This window comes from Dendropsophus ebraccatus, chromosome 1 (assembly GCF_027789765.1).
Source record: "Dendropsophus ebraccatus isolate aDenEbr1 chromosome 1, aDenEbr1.pat, whole genome shotgun sequence".
NCBI lineage: Eukaryota > Metazoa > Chordata > Amphibia > Anura > Hylidae > Dendropsophus > Dendropsophus ebraccatus.
The window spans coordinates 58447068-58469304 of NC_091454.1; the positions used below are offsets into that span (position 1 = coordinate 58447068).

The 22237-nt window shown below is 40.7% G+C and overlaps 1 protein-coding gene across 1 annotated transcript in view; it reads left to right on the forward strand.

Annotated features, from left to right (window-relative positions):
- LOC138782606 (uncharacterized) overlaps positions 1-22237 on the forward strand; it is a 47958-nt gene that overhangs the window by 22244 nt on the left and 3477 nt on the right. Inside the window, exons 12-17 of the mRNA XM_069956816.1 lie at positions 8943-8990; positions 9391-9435; positions 10700-10747; positions 13858-13902; positions 17288-17335; positions 20460-20492. Coding sequence (XP_069812917.1) covers positions 8943-8990; positions 9391-9435; positions 10700-10747; positions 13858-13902; positions 17288-17335; positions 20460-20492 — 267 coding nt within the window. The remainder of the gene's footprint in view (positions 1-8942; positions 8991-9390; positions 9436-10699; positions 10748-13857; positions 13903-17287; positions 17336-20459; positions 20493-22237) is intronic.

Here is a 22237-nt window from a genome sequence, read left to right on the forward strand (position 1 = left end):
GTTGCATAGTTTTTCTTGTGGAAAAACACAGTATTTCAAAAATCCACACATGCAGTTTTTGCTGCGGATCTGCATCTGTTATCTCTAAATCCATGCATTGAAAAATTTCCACTAAGGCTGTGTTAACACACAGTATAACAACGGCCTTCTGCAAACTGACTATTTGTATGTTCCTGTGGACGTCAGAGCTCTGACAGGTGCAGGAACATTTATTTCCATATGGCCCCGTCGGGTGTGTCTGGAAATCAATTAAGCATTGATTTCCATACTTACCACGGATTAATAGACTGCATCCGTGTGTGCATGAAAGATTAATAAAGTTCATAGAAAAGCGGCAGTTATTACAACAGCTGTGGTCAGTGCAGCATGTGCATGGAGCAGGTGGCATTGCATTGATTTTAATGCAATGCCACCCAGGCTGTGTAAGCATGATCTTTTACTACTGTTGAGTTCAGATAGAAAAATTTTGAAAAATAATCCTATCCAACAACCCGACTAGCCCAAGTACAACTATGATTAGGATCAACATGTGATCGAAACGCATCAGATATGACAAGCGTGAGTTTTTATTGTTTTGTGAAGCTGAATAAAGAAAATTTGGTCGTGCCTTAGCTGCTGGAATTGCCTTTCTCATTTTTCTTTGGTGAACTCACATTATCCGAGCACCGGGTGGAGCAAATTTGGAATCAGGTGTGGAGAGCTGGAATATTTTTTCTATATTCGAGTTACAAAAAAAATAAATAACAGCTGTATTTTGCAAAAGCCGGTTGTAAATTATGAGCATGTTCATTATTTGGACAGTCGCAGTCAAGCCATTATTCTGCATGATGTGTGCACTGCCAGCCAATTTTGTGTTTTTCTTTTATGTTACAGTGAAAAACCAAGCCTAATTCTGTAGATTTTCCACACTAAAATTTGCAGAACATGTTATGTATGGCCTTAACCTATGGCTTCCTTTATGTATCCTCTTTACAGTGTGTTTTCTTGACCTGAAAGTAATGCCTCAAGAAAACCGCTCTTTTTTTTAAGTTCTCCATGATGCAGAAAAAGGCCAATGGAGGAAAAAAATACTACATACGAAAAAGCATTGTAAGGCTATGTTCACACAATGTATTTTGGTCAGTGTTTCACTCATTTGTAGCCAAAATCAGGAGCATAACTGAGAGGAAAATTATAATGGAAAGGCTTGCACAATTTGGCTATGATCCCACAATGTCTTCTTTTGGCCTTTTAAGTCTTAATAACGGCCTTTATTTTATAATGATGGCCGTTATAGTACTAATGACGGCCATTTTGAAATAACCGTCATTATTTGGACTCAAACTGCCAAAAAAAAAGCCATTGTGGGAACATAGGGGGAGATTTATCAAACTGGTGTAAAGTAGAATTCCCTTAGTTGCCCCCGGCAACCAATCAGATTTCACCTTTCACTTTTCAAAGAATCTGTGAAGAATAAAAGGTGGAATCTGATTGGTTTCCAGGGGCAATTAAGACAATTCTACTTACACCAGTTTGATAAATCTCCCCATAGTCTTTCTGTGTTTTCAACCCAATCCTGGTTTTGGATGAAAAAATACTGACCAAAAGACTGATGAAATACTATGTGTGAACAAAGCCTATCATAGTGTGGACCATTACTTTTGGTGAAAATAAAGCAATGTTTAAAAAGGTGGGGAGGAAATGGCCATATTTGCAAAAGCAGTTGGTAAAAATACAGCATGTACATTATTTGAACGGTTGGAATCTACTATGGCCTTTATCCTATACTGTATGTGCACTGCTGGCCAATTTTCCATTGACCTTAATGTGTATTAGTCATAGGAGAGAATACCAGCGCTGCCTGTCAAAACCCTGGAAAAGTAAAGCGGCGTACTAGGAGATACGGCGATCTGCACGCCGTGGGTATGACAATGTGTGATTATAAATAATTACCGTTCCGCGCTATAATAATGTACTGTACCAACATACAATATGGTGTTGTAGCAATGTACTGCAATGTTGGTCACTCTATATATGGATGTGAGATAAAATGTAGTTGACCACTGTGCTCGATGTACTGACTGACCTGTTCCTGAGTAGGAGCGATGATCATTCACATCGGGATGATGGACTGGCCAGTAGTGTGTCCAATGATGGTCCTGTGCGTGTAATTTCTAAGGCATCCACGTCGGAATCGAACAGGTTGACTTCTGGCAGATCGAACAGTTTTTCTTCTGGCAGATGGCGCGCTCTGGCCGGTAGCGTGCACACTCTGCCTGTAGCAGGATTCAGTCACTGACAGACTGTGTGACGTCACAGCAGTTACAACGGATCCTGGTGAGGTCCAGAAGGCTACTGCACTTCTACACGTTTCAAGAGTCACGGCTCTCTTTGTCAAGAAGCTGTGTCTTATTACATTGAAAATAGGGCCATATTTTTCCTACTCACTAGGACTCCAACCACCCAAAATTATTTCACAACTCACAAAGCAAAATCAATCTAAATATATATAGTGCTTAATAAACTGCAGTACCAGAGATGAATGCCAACTATTCTGATATAAGAAACTGCTAAATAAATATGTGAATATGACCCAGCATATGGAACAGGATGGTGGAGGTTGGAGCCTCAGAGTCTCCATATGTTTCCATCATTTGTACTGACTTCCCGAGAGGTCAAAATCAATGGAGTCATTTCTTATACCCAGTGAGTTACCTGTAGTCAAACTAGTCCAGTTGTTGGATAGGAGCGTTTTTTCTGCATTTTTCTATCTACTGTAGCTAAAAACTTTGGCAAAAACAGTAAAATAACATGCTTACACTCAATATGAATTTTAAAAACTATTTTGACTTGTTATTCAGTTTTTACTTCTTTATTTCCATTAATATCTTCATGTAGTTTTGAGAAATTCTCTGATTGATGCTTGTTATTTTAAATTTGGTTTTAGGGGTCAGCCGGACTAGTTGGTGACATTTTAGTAGAGGTTTTGTGCATAGTGGTAAGTGAATTGATCTCTTTATGCAATACTCTGTATGGTACACATGCATATTTCTCAGATCTGTAACAACAGTTTTCTCCGATTTAGGTGAATATTCTACTTCCAGATATCCGTAAGTAATTCCTGAATAATGTAATGCTATTGTTCATTAAATGAATTTAAAGTAAGAACAAACCCAAATAATTGGAGGAAAATGGAGTAACATATTTACTCTTTGTGTTAGTGCGGGATGTGTGAGGAGGGGGTCAATGACATGGGCATAGCTTCTGTGCTATGTTTGAAAGTTATATTATTTTGTAATGTGTTTAAAAAAGCCTTCTGCCCCCCTTCTCTATTGCCCCTTCCCCCCTAGAAGTATCAAAGCAAATACATGATCCCTGTTGCCACGGCCGTCGCCATCTTGTGTCAATGACATCTCAAAGAGGGAGGCAGCCCTAACTAGTTAGGCCTGCCCTCCTCGCTACATTTTCAGATGACTCACAGCTTGCTCAGCTCTGATTGGCTGAGCAAGCTGGCAGCCATCTGAGACCCTTCAACCCCTTCTACGACGTCAGCAGACGACTCACAGCTTGCTCAGCTCCAATTGAATGAGCAAGCTGTCAGTCATCTGTCTCTCATCTGCCACAGATCCGTAAGAAGAAGACATCCCACCGAGGGAAGCTCTGTGGAGCTGAAAACGGGGGGAAATTCGAACGAAGATGGACCCAGAAGTGAGGGTGAGTATGTGCACACTATGGAAAAGAGGCAAAACTTCTAGCGGATTCCGCATCAAAATTAATCTTTCCAAAGGTTTTAACTGGCTTTTTTCTCATTCGTTCACTTGGCAAAATTTTCAATGAAATCCTTTAGAAGTCAATAGGGCTTGAATACTGCTATAATTCTGCTTGAATTGTGCTCAAATTGTGCTTAAATTCTGCTCCAATTCCAGAGCTGAATAAGTGAGGAATTTCAAGCAGAAAACTTTCCTCTTCAATTCCTTGCAGAATCTGCGCGAACTCTGTAGTGTGCACATACCCTCACAGCGGCAAAGAGATATATTAGTCACAGAAATACAGAAATTAGTAACAGAAATAACATTGTAGCAGTGACATCCAATACATTGTTACCATCCACAGTCTCTCTTGAGTAATAGCCATAGTTCCTATTATTCGCAGCTACAGCTCTTCTTTGATAGCCAAAGGTAACCTGTACCTGGAAGATACAAAAAAATTACGCTCACCTCTTCCAGGATGCTGATTTGCTTGCAGGATTTGACATGTGGGTGGACGGCCATTCACATATCACTTTCTATTACCACTTATTACCAGAGATCATTATTCAAGGAATGCTAGAAGGAGTCATAACATTGGACAGCCATCTATCAATCTGTATATAAAAGTAATATTAATAATAACAGCATATTTACAATGTAACATGTTTTTAATTTCTGTTACAGTTCCCTGAATGCATAACAAATAAAAAAGGAATCTCAGTGGCTCCAAAAAAAATGATATGCTTACAGATGCCGCACATGAATAGTAGCCACAAAATCTCTTCAATATAAACTTACCTGAAAGTGTTATTCTATCTCCTGGGGCCATGTAACCGTCATTTAACACTGTATTATGTGCATTAGTGGAAACAGCTCCTGTTAATATTTTCAAGACTTCCCCTGCTTTGAGTAGACTAATAAAATTCAACTAATTAGAAGCTTGACTTGTCTCTTTTACTTTACTCTTGTGGTGTAGCTACAGCAGCCACCAGCATTGCAGCTGCCACTGGGCCCATAAATCAGGTGGGCCAAGAAGCCTCTCACTATGGTAAGGTTGACTGCTTATGTCTGAAATGCTTAAAGGGAGTCTGTCAGCTGCAGTTCACCTTCCAAATTGCTGACACTGTTGGATGGCTGTAAGATCAAGGAGACACATGGTACCTTTCATATATCTGTTTGTGATTTCAGAATGTAGGAAATGTTTTCATTACATAGTAAAAAGATTCAAAGAGGCTTGAGCTCCTGTGTGCATCACCTCCTTACTCCCATACCTGACTGTGCTTCCAGGTGTCAATGAGGGGGTCATTCCAGCTTGTAGATATTCAGGAGCTTGGGAAAAAAAAACCTTGAGTCCTTGAACCAGAGAACAAAAGCATTTTCTACATCCTGGAAGCACAGCTGAATATATTAAGGTACCATGTGTCTCCTTGTCCTAAAAGCCATCTAACCATGTCAGTAGTTTGGAATGGGAATAACAGATGACATATTTCAAAATTTAGGATTGATTTCTTTTTTATGGACCAATTTATTTCTGAAATATATTTGAGAAGCCTATATGGTAAAAACCTCCTCAAATGACCCCATTATTAAAACTGTACCCTTCAAACGTTTCAAACAGGATGTATGCACTTTTTTTAGGTGGTTCACTCTCTTTGCCTTGCTTAAAGGCCTCAAAAATAAAGAACCACCTTGTGGATTCTAGGGCCTTCTTTTTATTAGGGTGTCTTTTCATGCACCATATTGGGTTTACAAAGGAGTTGAAGTGACAAAACAAAAATGTCCCCTCCAAAGGAACCCAGATGAAGACAACATTCTTTAAAGAGCATCTAGTGTGGTGTCCCACCACGGGTGTTGCTTTTGGTTACAACAGGTGGTTCATTCCAACCAAGGTCTATGCACGGGCACAAGTATTCTCTTTCAAGTATTCTTGTCTCTCTACATCATCCTTCAACATCCCTGCAGAGCACATTACTACTTAAGGTTAAGACTCTCACGACATCCTCCTCCTCGCTATACTCCTACCACAGATCTGGATCCTGTGTTATCAAGTGTATTATCAAATGTATTATCAAGTGTATTGTATCCTGTCAAGGCACAGCTGTATGTTCTGTTGCACACAAAGACTTTCAGAGCAAACAAGAGATTATTTTTTGGTAAAGAGATTCTGTTATTCGTCGCCCAGCGCCAACACAGTATACACACACTCCTTGGGACATTTACCCTTTCTGTGGGTGGCAGTGCCAATAGTCCAGGAGGGTCACTAGACTGCTTCGGCCCACCGTGATAACAACCCAAGGGACCCCGTAGCAATCCGGCAGGACACTGTCCACAAGGGAACAAGGTGCAACCGGCCCTCTAAACTTAAAGCAGGTGTGCCACCATACCTGTGTGGCCAACCGGCACTGGCGCCACGATATAACATCACTGGGCCCGGCTGTATCTCGGCCAACCACCACCAGAGTGGCGTCTCAGTCTACCATCTGGCAAGTGACCGGCCGTACCTCCGCCATAGCACTGCGGGGGCTCACAACACTAGAAATTTAAATAAGGGGTTAGTGAGCATTTGACTACTACAGATAATTCATAGAATTTATAAGGATTAGTCTATAAAAATTGTACATTTTAATTTTTTTATAGTATGATATATCGATTTTGCTTACATTTTCTAATTTTCCCAAGAAACACAAAAGAAAAAGCACCCCAACACATTTGTTGCAAAATTTCCCAAGAGAACAGGAGTACCCCATTCTTCTATACTCAGTCAATCATATGTGTGTTTTCAAAGGGGGAGGATGAATAAGGTGATGGCTGTATCCTATATAATGCAAGAACAAAGGATTGGGTATGATGAAATCCAGTGTGCACCATCTTTTCAAAAACAACAACATACACATTAGATATTGCTTCTGTTGTGTATCAGTCCTTAGATGAAAACAAATAATAAAGTTTAGATCATATGTCAGGATAGACTTGGATAAGTAGAATGGTAAATAATGAACTTTTACATTGGTTATTTGTTCTGCCTTACTGAAAATAATTGACTGGTGTAGTATTACTATTACAACAACCATAATGTAGCTGAAATGATAGTAAAATTGGCTGTTTTATTAACATAACAGCTTATTAATAATCTCCTAGTCTTAGGACACATTTACACATCTGTTGCGCTGTCCACAGCCATGGACCACAGCTACAGACGTACTACCTATGTGCGACCATTTACAACCCACTGACACGGACCCCTTCATTCACTATAGGAGACCTGTGACACAAAGTTATGGCTCACAGGTTTTTAACCCAACACACATCCGTAAGGCTGGGTTCACACTGCGTTTTTCCTATCCATTTAACATATATGTTTTATGGAAAAAACAGTGTGCCATTCTTTTGGATTCATTTTCCATTGACTTCCACTATAAAAAGAAACGGATTAAAACAGATGCGTGTTTTTTAACATACACAAAAATAGTGTTGACTACGTTTTTCTGTCCATTAAGAGTAACCAAGTAAAAACTTTGCCTAACACATCAACAGATGTTTGAAATTTTGCAACCGTTTAAGTAGATTTATTTAGTCCACTAAGCAAGAATTGTAGAAATAATAGAATTTATGGTTCTTTTGAATTCTTTGGTAGTAACCTACCTCCTGTGTTTTTGTTTTTTGTGTTTTATATTGTGAGGTGTATTATTTAAAGGTTTTGGTGCCTTTATGATGTCTTAATACAGTATTAGCTATCAGCTTCATCTATTGAAATATCTATCTACTGGTATCACCCTTAACTGTAATGCTGTACAGATCACAGCAGCCTCAGGAAGTCTAAACTTAGTTTTAGACCTAGTGGTAATATTGAAACCTGCAAGATTACTTTAGAAAAGAGATAGTAAAATGGAAAAATTGAAAAAACAACAGAAATTCATAAAAAATGCATTTATGGTGCCCTAACACATAGGTTGTTTTGTGGCATTTTTTATGCCACAAAAAATGCCAATGTGGTGGTTGGCGTTTTAGCCACGTTTTTGGCCCTATATGTGAAAGTCTCTTTGAGACTTAGGGCGCTATTTCGGGTCAGTGGTTTCCCGAACAAGGACTTCAATGCTGAAGTCTATGTTCGGGTCAAAATGCTGACCCAAATGCACCCGCTCCAGAAAGGAAGGGGTTAAACGACCCCTTTCTTGCTGGAGCGGGTGCCAGACACAGCACACAGAGTTTTCTGTGTGCTGTGTCCCGGGGGGGGGGGGGTGGATGCAAAACGGCAAAGGCTGGTCCACAGGGGGTTAAATGAACCCCCTGTGGACCAGGCTGTGCTCCGTTCTGGGGGGCGGGGGGATTCTTAACTTACCCTCTGGTCTTCTCGCCGTCTTCTTCTATCAGCAGTTGCAGCAGGAACACTGCTTCAGTCGCTGATTTGCTAAACTGACGATGCTCAGCCAATCAGCAGCTGCAGCAGTGTCCCTGCTGCAGCCGCTGATGCTGGGGCAGATTATTTGAAGAAGCAGAGCCTGACACACTTGTATCTCAGTGTGCCAGGCTTTGCTAAGGATTAAAGACATTGGTGGTGAGTATGCTGCTGCTTACAATCTGGCACACAAGAGGTTAAGTATTGATGAAGTATTGATGCCTGGAATTCATACTTAATCCCTTGTATGCCAGACTGAACAATGTGGCCCCCAGGAGGTTAAGTTAGAATGCATGGTATCCTCAGTTAACCCCATGGGGGCCACATTGATGTCACAATGTACCCATGCCAGCAAGGAAGGGGTCAATTGCCCCCCTTCCTTGCTGGGATGGGTACAGTGCTGGGGGAGGGAGAAGGGGGGCCCTATTTATACTCACCACCCATGTGGTGACAGCCATATTTAACTATATACCTGCCGTGCTGGTAAAAATAATAAACAGTAAATGCTTACTGCACTTCCCAGTATTCCCAGCATACTGTAACACTTGCCAGATTCCCCCACAGATTTCTGCTGATCTCACAGGACATGGTGTGATCAGCTTATAAGCAAGGGAGCATTCTAAAAAATATTAGACAAAGTAGACAAATAATCTGCTGGCTGTACTCACATGTGGTAATTCAACACATTTTACCACAATTTTGACCACATTACTACTTACGGTAGCTTATCCTGTCAGCCTAAAAAGTTTTCCTCACTATCAAACTGAAGAGGTTTTACTATTTCATGCTTATCTAATACCCTTTTTTTTAATATGTAGGAAACTTCTGGACTTGACAAAGCAGTTTTTGAAATAGCATGTCAACTGGTATGAACCTGGCATTATTTCTTTATATTATTTTACTATCTAAATGTATGTGGGTAAATAAAGCTCATAACAGTATTTATTGTAGACAAAAACACAATATAAATAACAAAGGTAAAATGTGTATGAATTTTTATAATTTGGAAAAAAAACTCCAGGTGACAAAACCTAACATTATGGGAGTACATCATCTATTTAGCAACATAATTAGCTTTGTGTTTATGTTGATATCACATTAGGTACGGAAGACAAATGAGGTAAGGGAATAAATAATCAGATAGATAGTGGAACCAACGTTGAAAAAGCGTGTTGCAATAGACAATTCTTGTGATATGATAACTTTATGCTTAGTAAAAGATACAAGGATGCAAGTAATCATTGTCAAATCCTTTTTATTTTCCAGACAAAAAACGCTCTTGCTCCCAATTGCTTGCCTATGCTTGTAGGGGTACGTATGACATTTTAGCATTTGTTCTGAATAAATAAAGCCTAAAAAATAAGCCAATCTAAAATGGCAAACACCAAAAATTGTATCACTTTTTGGTAAATGAATAGCTTTGATTTTGCTTTGTATTTTCTAGGTATGAGAAAAAGTTATTACTTAGAATAGCTTACAAAATTAGCAAACATGCACAAATATTCCTTCTTTTGTTAAATTATCCTACTCTGTAGTTTTTCAATTGACATGAATAAGATTTTACTAATTGTAAATGAAATTTAGGGCGTTTTATTAGAAAAAAAAATCCAGAGCTTCTCAATAGGCACTGTCATTTCGGCAAATTTTACATAGCTCAAGCAAATATAACAGACAAAAATTCTTTCTCCCCCTGTTATCATGAATCTACTTTTCCCACTTTCATGCGAAACTGTCCTCCACTGTCAAAATCAGCTCAGCAGCGACTTTTGTTTACTAATTATGACTTTTTCTTGTTTCTTGAATCTTATTCTTGAGCTAGCTAAAGGGCTATGGAGAGGGAGGAGGGTGGAGGAAGATGTAAGGGGAAGTAAAGAGAGACAGATAAAAGACAACTCGCAGAGCTAAACTCTATTAATAAATGCCATATGCAAAAAATTTTTTAAAAATGGCCAGATATAGTGCAGCTCCTTTAAAACACACAAGACTGCTTATCCTCAAAATTTACGTGAAACGATAGCTACGTTTTGAAGAAAATAAATAAAGGTGGTAACAATAACAATAAGTAAAGCAAACAACAATGAACAAGAACAATCTAATGATCATAGCTAGCTATTTCTAATATTTCCAAAGGTCTTTTCCTGAACACTAAACCTCCTGAAAACTAACCTCCCCTTCTCCATGCACCAACACTGCTTATAGCAGGTGAAAAGTTGACTCATTGATGCTCTAGGAAGAAGAAATAGAGCAGACATTTAGCATAGTGATAAGCTGATCTTGAGTTTAACTGTTATGCTAGGCTATGTATGCTAGGCTATGTATGCATATTTATGGACCTTATTTTGAGGTGAAAAACATCCATTTTAACATCCAAAAAAGGATTTTTTTTCCCCAATGAAATTGCATTAAACTCCTATGTACTGTATTACAACATACAATGGCCCTACTATGGCACAAAGTATTTTAGTAAAGTGTTCAGCAAAAATTATTCTTACATTTACTAGTAATTTAACAGAGACAAGAATGGAAATTTACATACCTACAAACCAGCAGGTAAAATGTCTTATTTTATTTCTAGGTAGAAGTACCAAAACTTATTGTCGATTTGGTGATACAGGCATGCCCGGTAAGGAAACCAAAAATTTGAAAAGAGAACCAGCAGTATATTTTTTTCAATAAAACATATTTTTTTTGGCTAAAAATACAATGGCAATTACTCTGAATATCGCCTTACTGTGGAGTTGTAATGAATGGCTATTGTGGAATTCACACAAATTTACACTAAAAAAAGATATTAATAAAATTGAACCACAACCACAGACGGCTTTAAAAATGGTGGAGGGTGTGAGGCATAAAAAATATCAGGAAAGACTTAAGGATTTTAATCTGTATAGTCTGGAGAAAAGAAGGGAAAACCCTTGGATGTGGTTTTGACATTAAAGGGGTTATCTGGTGCTTACTAGAGATGAGCGAGTAGTGAAATATTCGACTTTAGAGAATTTGAATCGAATAGGCACCGATATTCGAGTACTCGATCCCATTATAGTCTATGGGAAAAAAATTTGCGGCACTTGGAAATCAAAATTTGACCACTTGGAGGTCACCAAGTCCCTCATAAAACATCCCTAAACAATGCAAACACCTCCGGAATGACACTGGGACATTAGGAGGAGCATGCCTGGGTACACCTAACCCCCCAAAATCGCAGTATAATGCCACTTTACGCAGTTGCAAAGGAAAAATATTTGCGTACGCTTTAACGACATTTATGGCAACGTTCACACATTTTGTTCGTATTTCTTGCAGTGTTACATACATGATTCCAATGTGAGTCCGCAGAGCGTCATGTTATTTGCGTGTATCACGCGTAATGTTGTACGAACGTTACTGGAACAGTATGTATGATGTGCCTTTTTCTGGGCTACTGGAACAGTATATATCAGGTGCCCTTAGTGGACTACTGAAACAATATGTATAACGTGCCCTTAGTGATGTTAAACCAGGACACTATAAGTCACTTGTACACATAGGGTACTGGAATGAATACACCTGCTGATGCTGATGCTGTTATATCATCTATTTCTTAGCACTGAGAAGTGCTTTTGATTCAGAAATTACTTTTTCGCTGGATCTTTGCCCTGAAAAGGACTTTTGGGTTCTGTAGTAAGCCTGCCTAACCAAAACGCTACTAAAACCTACAGTATCTCTCCCTGCTCCAAGATCTTTCCCTGGCTAGGTTGAAAGCTCATCTGCGGTTGAGAGGCGGGAGCCAAGTATTTAAGATTCTAAGTCATGTGGTTCCGCTATCCAATGAGGGTGCACCCCGTTTTCGCGCTGCGTGCGTATTCCCAGGGTCCCTCACGGTCTCCCTGCATGGTCATTGGATTAAAAAAAGCCCCAACTGCGATGGGAGGGCTTTTGAATGTTTCTTGCGTATTAGCCTCACTACTCAATTGAATTCGAATCTGTCAAATACCGCAATATTCGATCGAATACCTACTCGATCGAATCGTATTTGCTCATCTCTAGTGCTGTAACCTAAAAAGGACTACTAGTAACTAGTCCATATACATCAAACAATATATAAATCCTACAACCAAAAAAGATGCTGGACAATATTCTTAAAGAGGACCTGTCACCCCCCGTGCCAGGGTGACAGGCTCCCGACCCCCCGTTAGATCCCCCTATACTTACGTGATCCCGCCGGGTCCCGCTTCCTGAGCCGGCTGGGTCCCGGACATATCAGCTCCCGAAGCCCGGCGCGCGTGCTGAGAGATGAGTCCGATGCCCATAGAGAATGACGGAGCATCGGACTCCCCATTCATTCTCTATGGGCGTCTGACTCTGCTGTCAGCCCGCGCACCGGGCTTCGGGAGCTGATATCTCCGGGACCCTGCCGGCTCAGGGAGCGGGACCCGGCGGGATCACGTAAGTATAGGGGGGTCTAACAGGGGGTCGGGAGCCTGTCACCCCGGCATGGGGGGTGACAGGTGTCCTTTAAATTATTAAATCAAATCAAAGCTTTATTGTTACATATGAAAAACATGTTTTAAAACCATACTAAAAAAAGGTGGAAGCATAAAATGATACAGTACATACATTGGATGACTTACAAGGCAAAAAATAGATGAATAATGTATGCTCTATATACTAAATTAAGTTGATGGTATATCACTCAGTCCCAGGAGGTATAAAAGTGCACGAAATGCAAGTAAACAAGGAACTCCAACGGTGTTTAAATAAGTTAAATATCTAGATGTATATACTGCAAGTGCAAGTTTAGAACAAAGTAATATAAACAAAGTAAGGTAACAAAAAGATGTGTAAAAAATAAATACAAAGAGGAGTGTACTTGAACCTCCGGGTATGAATGTATTCTGCCTGGTAAGACCACTCACCCAACGCTGCGTTTCTCTATACAAGCTTTGTCAAGGTTGACCCACCTTTTAGTATGGTTTTAAAACATGTTTTTTGTATATAACAATAAAGCTTTGATTTGATTTAATAATTTAAGAATATTGTCCAGCATCTTTTTTGGTTGTAGGATTTATATTCATCTCTAGTGCTGACATATTTTTAACATGTTGCTGCCAAGAAAATATAACAAACATGTTATGCTTGCCTCTCCACACTTCCCTGGTGTCCCAATGCGGTCTCTGGTGTCCCCCACTGTCTGCAGCGGCCATTACTTCTGAGACGAGCTCATCTTGAGAGTGACAGCCCGCTTAGCCTATCACTGACTGAGACGAGACAGCACCACGGCCAATGATTGGCTGAGTGGACTGTTACTCCTGAGGCAGTCCGCAGGGGACATCAGCAACCAAATCAGGGCACCAGGGGAGCTTGGAGAGGTCAGCATAACATGTTTGGTATGCTTTCTTTTATGGTAGCAACATGTTAAAAAGTGTGCTAGTGCCAGATAACCCCTATAAGCTCCATTCACTTCAATAAACTAAGTTACAAAACCCCACCTAAATTGGAGACAAAAGTCCTGCTGTTTCTGGAAGAAAGCAGCCATGTTTTTCTAAGCCTGGATAACCTATTTAAGAAGTGCATAACGGCTGCTGCCCCAGCACTTTGAAATCTACAGTTTCAAGCCTGGTATTAATCTATACTAAATCACTCCCATAATCTCATGCCCCTGTGGATGTTTGTCTTCCATAATACATAAAGCAACTAACAACATTATTTCTGAATGCTTTAAGTGTATTGAATAATGAAAGTTTTATCTGATAGGGAATAAACAAACAAGCAGCTGTGGACGATATTGGGGACATTGTGGTAAGATTGTTTTCTTCTAAATATATTAAATATAAAATAATAGGGGAGACGCTGACATGGGTGAGTGGTGATTTGATTACGGGCTCACAGGGTTTATGGTTCTCTTGGGTGGAAGTTAGGAGATAGTCCCCATTGTGGGAAGCTTGTACTTGGTCTTATCCCATCCCCCTGTGTAAACCTATGTTTACACTGCACTGAGCACTTTCAGGAGCAGTTGCCTGTTTGAGCCTATGCTTCCCATCTCACTGTGTCAGTTTATCTGGATTGTCATAAAACACCATGTAATGTAGTTTTTTATATTTTTTATCATGAGCAGTGTTATTGATTAATAAAGATTTTTTGTCATTATATTTGGTCCCTTTTTTGTATACATTGTATTATTATATTCTCTGTAGAATTTAGCAGAACATTTTATCACCAAAATGATGTATTCTGAAGTCATCTTTTACATGATTCCTTTAGGGTGAGCTCACATCTGTATTAATGATTTCCATTGGTCTAGTGCGGTCAGGCACCGAATTAGGCCATGTTCCCACAACATCTTTTTGTAGGTGAAAAACACCTAATCATAAATGGCAGCCATCATTACCAAAAACTTATTTTTTACCTAAAAAAGACATTGTGGGAACTAAGCTATAAACATGTCACAGTGTTTTCAGTGGGACACACAAGGTCTCATTTTTATTATCTGTTTAATTCAGATCCATTTATTAACATGAATAGATGTATAATAAAAGGGGGCCGAAACACAGAGGTGTAATCCTTACTTTTCCATGAATTTAAAAAACGATTATAAACATTGGTGTATTTTTGTGACAAGTTTAGCATTTTATTTTTAAATCCTATTGTAAAGCTGGAGAAAGAACACAAGCAATGCCAAAACCAGGCATAACCCTTATGTTTTCATGACAGGGCTCCAGACTAAAAAATTTACCTAGGAGCCATTGGCTCCTAACCTGAAAAATTTAGGCGCCAAATAGAATATTTGGTCGCCAACATTTTAAACCATGTAAAATTAATGTTATGTTAAATGGGACTTACTGTGTGCAGAGGCCACGGCAGCCTCCTCCTCCTTTAGATTCTTTCTTTTCTTAGTTTGAAAATGTTCAACATGGAAACTTGCAACCTGACAACCATATACAGTCTGACTCAGTACTTCAGCCTCACTTGGCTAGCCTATTAATGAGGCTTACTCTTCTGAACTTGAACTTAAAGGGAACCTGTTGACCCCCGTGCCAGGGTGACAGGCTCCCAACCCCCCGTTAGAGCCCCCTATACTCACCTCATCGCGCCGGATCCCGCTTCTGAAGATGGTCGGGTCACGGAGATCTCAGCCGCTGCAGCCCGGCGCGCACACTGAGAGATGAGTCCAACACTCAGAGAATGACAGGAGAGTCCAGCGCTCCGTCATTCTCTATGAGTGTTGGACTCATCTCTCAGTGTGCGCGCCGGGCTGCAGCGGCTGAGATCTCCGTGACCCGACCATCTTCAGAAGCGGGATCCGGCGCGATGAGGTGAGTATAGGGGGCTCTAACGGGGGGTTGGGAGCCTGTCACCCCGTCACCGGGGGTGACAGGTTCCCTTTAAAAGCTTGCAACAGTCTATACATACTGAGCTAGACTTATGACTGCAGCCATAGTGACCCCCCACAAGATGTGTATATAGATAGATATATCTCTCACCTAGTGACTAATGCAAGTGACCCCCTACAATACAGACACCTGAGGGGCCCTGATAATAATAATTGTGCATATATCTATCTCCCAGTGTCTGCAGCCAGTTTGCCCTACACTTATAGATGGCCCCCTCCCCTTATAGATGCCCCCTCCTCCCCCCCATTATAGATGCCCCCTCTCCCCCCCATTATAGATGCCCCCTCTTCTCCCCCCCTTATAGATACCTCCTCCCCTTATAGATGACCCCCTCTACCCCCATTATAGATGCCCCCTCCTCCTCCCCATTATAGATGCCCCCTCTTCTCCCCCCCTTATAGATACCCCCTCCCCTTATAGATAGCCCCCTCTCCCCCCCTTGAACATGGCCCCTCTTCTCCCCCCATTATAGATGCCCCCCTTCTCTTCCCCCCATTATAGATGGCCCCTTCTCTTCCCCCCATTATAGATGCCCCCTTCTCTTCCCCCCATTATAGATGCCCCCCTTCTCTTCCCCCCATTATAGATAGCCCCCTCTCCCCCCCTTGAACATGGCCCCTCTTCTCCCCCCATTATAGATGCCCCCCTTCTCTTCCCCCCCATTATAGATGCCCCCCTTCTCTTCCCCCCCATTATAGATGCCCCCCCTTCTCTTCCCCCCATTATAGATGCCCCCCTTCTCTTCCCCCCATTATAGATGCCCCCCCTTCTCTTCCCCCCATTATAGATGCCCCCCCTTCTCTTCCCCCCATTATAGATGCCCCCCCCCATCTCCTCTATGCTAAGCAGTATTTAAAAAAAAACAAACACACAAACTCACCTGACAACCCGCTCCCCCGGCGATCCTCTTCTTCTTTGGACGCTGTCCCCGGCTGATGCGCGGCTGCTGGGGGTGTCCCGTCCTATCCCCGGCAGCGCGGCGCATCAGTGAGCTCCCTGTACGCCGGGGCTGTGACTTCTGACACAGGAAGCGTCTCTGACGCGCGCTTCCTGTGCCGGAAGTCAGGGCCCCAGGCAGCTCACTGATGCGCCGCGCTGCCGGGGATAGGATGGGACACCCCCGGCAGCCGCGCATCAGCCGGGGACCCGGACTTAAAAAGACAGCACGCCGCCGCCGGGGCCAGTCGCAAATGGCGCCCAGATTAATAAATCTGGGCGCCATTTGCAAAATATTAGTCGCATTGGCGACCATTTTGGTCGCCATCTGGAGCCCTGCATGATGATGCTGGGAGCTCTAAAACTGTGTAAAGCACATTGTCCATAATTGCACACTGTGCACAGAGGGTGTAAATAAGGCCTTAGTGTTGAAACGTGCTAAATTATCCCATCTATTAAAATATAACAATATTGTTCCCGCACGGTGAAGCGTGTAAATGAAAAGGAAAAAAAAACACCATGAATGCGGATTTTTAAAAAATATATATTAGAAAAAATTAATAAACTAAATTTATTTCTTACACCAATATGATACCAATAAAAACTAGCGTTCATGGTGCAAAAAATGACACCCCAACCAGCCCTGTAGGTGGAAATATAAAAGCGCTATGGCTCTTAGAAGGCGGGGAGGAGCGTTGCATTAATTTGACCTGGACAGCCGTGCATCAATGACCTCGGTTATGACGGGGTTAATGGTCATTATCATCAATAAAAGCAGTCATTATCAAAAACGGCAGTTTTTCACCTAAAAAAGATGTTGTGAGAACTTAACCTTTAACTGCATTTTTTTTCTTTAGAAAGCACTTCCTTGTTTAGTAGTAAATACACCTCTGGACCCTGTAGGGGTAAGTTCTTCTAAAATCTTTAACCACTTAATGCTACATTATAAATATTCACAGTAATGAAAAGCAAGTGGGTATAATTATCAGTTCTGCTTCACTGTGTGACAGGTGCAGAGCTGCTGTAATGTCTATTTTTAAGGCTTTGTTCACATTATGTATAAATAGCGGCCGTTGATTGACAATGGCCGCTGTTTGACATGTTCCTGCGGACGATATTACCATATTGGCCACACAAATAGCCATTGTTCCTGCATTAGCAGCCACCAATAATTGACAAGTCAATTATTTGTGTGGCTGTAGGGAACAACAGTCCTTGTTTAATAACAGTGTGTGCACAACGGTCGTTGTTCCTATAGAGTACATTATTTTAAGGCAACAACGGACATTCTTGTTGTACAAAATACACTGTATGAACATGGCCTAATACTTATATGCATTATAATAGACATGGGGAGGCTCAGTATCAATAATACTGTATGCAGTAGCATTTATGATGTCTAACTGTGCCAGGACCAAGCTTCTGAAACCCTGCAGTTCCTTACACAGATGGTGCCACACACTGGTGGCAGCAAAAGGGCCATGTGGCTCCTTACTGTTGCCAATAAAATTATGAAAATTACATTTTTAATATAGCTATATTACAGAGTTAAATAGCTTTATAAAAGAAATGTAAAATTATTATTATTAATAATAATAATAATAATAATAATAATAACACTGATTTATTTTGCTTTATTGACACATTTTTATTTCTCCATATGCATAGAGACACATTTTAAAATAATCAATGTGTTTGGCATTTTTTTCTGCTAACTGTGGTGTTTCATTCCCACAGAGTTCAATGGAATTTTTTGTTTGTTTGTCTCAAAAAACGCATAAAAATTCACACCTTAAGGCAATGTTCACACGTGGTAAGACACCGGCCATTCTGTGACCCGGCCGGGTCACGAAATGGCCAGTGTCTGAGAAGATCATCTAGGGCGATACTGCAGTATCGGCCGGCTGATCTTCACTGCAGTTGAATTCAGTTGCAGGCGCATTCGTGCGTGCCCGCATCCGAATTCGCCACTGCACTCAATGGAGCGTGCGCCAGGAGCCGCACGCTTAATTGTGTGCACTGCCAGGTTTTCAGCGGCTACTATTCATTGAATAGTGGCCGCAGAAAACTGACATGTCAGTTTTTTGCGTCGCTGCTAAGGGTCCCGGCCAAAGTGTATACTATGTGTATACAATCCATCCGGGATTCCTTTGGACTGCAGCATAATGTGGGTAAAGGATTAATCACGAACGTGTTGCAAATCAGCAGCAACGGCCATGATTAATAATTTACTTAAAGTGACACTGTCACCCCCTTTGAGCATTCTGACATCTCTACACAGGTTTAAAGGGTAAATTTAGCGTTTTTCATACCTTATTTCATATCATACGTCATGGTGTTTGTTCAAGTAAAAAGTGTCCTTTTATCAACTGCAGATTGTATTAAGTGGGTGTGGCCTCACGGTATTAGCGCCACTTAGCCCCGACCACAACAACACTGTTGGCCCGCCCCCTTGACGCCCATTGGTTGGCCGACATAAAGGGGTTGGGGTCTAGACCTTTCGGTCAGCCTGTTCCAGTGGGCGGCGAGGGGGCGGGGGCAACTGTGGCATTGTGGGTGGGGCTAAGTGGTGCTAATGCAGCGAGGCCTCGCCCACTTAACACAATCTGCAGTTGATAAAAGATGACTTTTTACTTGAACAAGCACCATGACGTATGATATAAAACAAGTTATGAAAACGGCAAAATTTACCCTTTACACCTATGTAGAGGTGTTAGAAAGCAAAAAGGAGGTGACAGTGTCACTTTAAGTTGTGTAAACATAGCCCTAGTCAAAAGTGCCAGACAAAATGGCAAAAAAGCAATTGCCTAAAAAAAAAAAAAAAAAAATGCCAAAATAATTTTTGGGGGAGGCCTGAAAAATCCCACAAAAAGATGCTGTTTCTAGCGGCACCCTTAACCTCTTAAGGATGTGGCTATTTTGAGGCTTGAAAATGCAATAATTTTTTCTGTTAATTTGTAATCTTTAATTGAAGGGGTTGTCCAAAATATTTTTCTTTCAAATCAACTGGTGCCAGAAAGTTATATAGATTTGTAATTTACTTCTATTTAAAAATCTCAAGTCTTCCCATACATATTAGCTGCTGTATGTTATGCAGGAAATGTTATTTTATTTTCATTCAGACACAGACTAGTGTTCTCTGCTGACAACTCTGGCCAAGACAGGTCTCGGTTTTCTATGAATCCCCATAGAAAACCTCTCCTTCTCTGGACAGTTCCTGTCTCGGCCAGAGATGTCAGCAGAGAGCACTGTGTCAGACTGAAAATAAAACATTTCCTGCAGGACATATAGTAGCTAATAAGTATGGGAAGACGTGAGATTTTTAAATAGAAGTAAATAAAAAATATATATAACTTTCTGGTACCAGTTGATCTGAAAGAAAAAGATCTTCACTGGACAACCATAGCTGAATGTGCGCTTTTTTTTTTGAACAGCCAAATGTTGGTTTCTATATAATGCATTAAAAAGCTTACAGTACTACAACAGCAATTCATATTTGTCTTTTCAAGTTTTCCTATTTTTCACAGTAAAGGCATATTCTGAGACCTATAACTTTGTATTTTTCCATCAGCGGAGCTTTGTGGGGGTTTAGTGTTTTTATAACATTTGCTATAAGCTTCATTAGTACCATTTTGTGGTACGTACAACTTTATGATTGCTTTTATTCAGCTTTTTTGGAAAGCGGGACGAACAAAATATACTGTAGTCTGTTTAACTTTTTAAGTATATTTTTAGTAATTTATTTTTGAAATTGCTTGAACGTGCATATAGTTTACTGCAGTGCTTTCTCTTAGAGCCTGATATACTGTGTAGGAATTCAAGGATAGCAGACATAGGGCCTTCATTTTCTGTATCCAAAAATTGGTACTTTATTGTATAGCTAAAGAATAGAACAGCTGCAAAATAGCAGTCTAATAGAGGTCCCTGTATTCATGAAAAATGAAAAATAATCCTATACGGTAGTGAAAAAAATTACTACGAATATGTATTGCTAATGCTATAACTTTCTAATTTACATTCATTTTATAGACAATAAACGATGTAGTTCCAGATGTCACTGGGGTATGTGCTGCTTCTACATTTTTCTCATAGACTTCTTGTTCTTTTCCACATATATTGCATAATTTATTATAATAAGGGTACTCCTTTTTATTATTATGTCCATTTTATAATGATTAACTATGCAGTGCCGCTCTGCTCATTCTCAATGCCCCCTCTGCCTCCTCACAGAGAGATTGACAAGCATGGCTCTAAAGGTGGCTGTACACCTTCAATAACCAATGGCCAAATGATCGTTTGGCCATCAGTTATCTCTCCTGTCCAGCCCATTCCTCCTCAGGGCAGAGCCCTCCTGTGGTCTTTATTGGGGGGGGGGGGGGGTTAAGCCGCAGCCAGAGAGGTACTGCTGCCGAAGTATAAGGTGGTATAAAGGTATGTGAAGACCTTTACAATGATGATGATCGCACTACTTCACAACCCCCTATGCCTCCTCCCAGCGTGACTGAGAGCCCAGCTTATCGACCTTGTTGTGAGGAGAGTGCCTGTAGGTGGCAAAGCAATACAGAGTTGTTGCATAGTTTTCCTTGTGGAAAAACACAGTATTTCAAAAATCCCCACATGCAGTTTTTGCTGCGGATCTGCATCTGTTATCTCTAAATCCATGCATTGAGAAATTTCCACTAAGGCTGTGTTAACACACAGTATAACAACGGCCTTCTGCAAACTGACTGTTTGTATGTTCCTGTGGACGTCAGAGCTCTGACAGGTGCAGGAACATTTATTTCCATATGGCCCCGTCGGGTGTGTCTGGAAATCAATTAAGCATTGATTTCCATACTTACCACGGATTAACAGACTGCATCCGTGTGTGCATGAAAGATTAATAAAGTTCATAGAAAAGCGGCCGTTATTAATTGACAATTATTCTTTTGCAAGACCACACCAAACAACAGCTGTGGTCAGTGCAGCATGTGCATGGAACAGGTGGCATTGCATTGATTTTAATGCAATGCCACCCAGGCTGTGTAAGCATGATCTTTTACTGCTGTTGAGTTCAGATAGAAAAATTCTGAAAAATAATCCTATCCAACAACTTGACTAGCCCAAGTACAACTATGATTAGGATCAACATGTGATCGAAACGCATCAGATATGACAAGCATGGGTTTTTATTGTTTTGTGAAGCTGAATAAAGAAAATTTGGTCGTGCCTTAGCTGCTGGAATTGCCTTTCTCATTTTCCTTTGGTGAACTCACATTATCCGAGCACCGGGTGGAGCAAATTTGGAATCAGTTGTGGAGAGCTGGAATATTTTTTCTATATTCGAGTTACAAAAAAAATAAATAACAGCTGTATTTTGCAAAAGCCGGTTGTAAATTATTAGCATGTTCATTATTTGGACAGTCGCAGTCAAGCAATTATTCTGCATGATGTGTGCACTGCCAGCCAATTTTGTGTTTTTCTTTTATGTTACAGTGAAAAACCAAGCCTAATTCTGTAGATTTTCCACACTAAGATTTTCAGAACATGTTATGTATGGCCTTAACCTATGGCTTCCTTTATGTATCCTCTTTACAGTGTGTTTTCTTGACCTGAAAGTAATGCCTCAAGAAAACAGCTCTTTTTTTAAGTTCTCCATGATGCAGAAAAAGGCCAATGGAGAAAAAAAATACTACATACGAAAAAGCATTGTAAGGCTATGTTCACACAATGTATTTTGGTCAGTGTTTCACTCATTTGTAGCCAAAATCAGGAGCATAACTGAGAGTAAAATTATAATGGAAAGGCTAGCACAAATTGGCTATCTT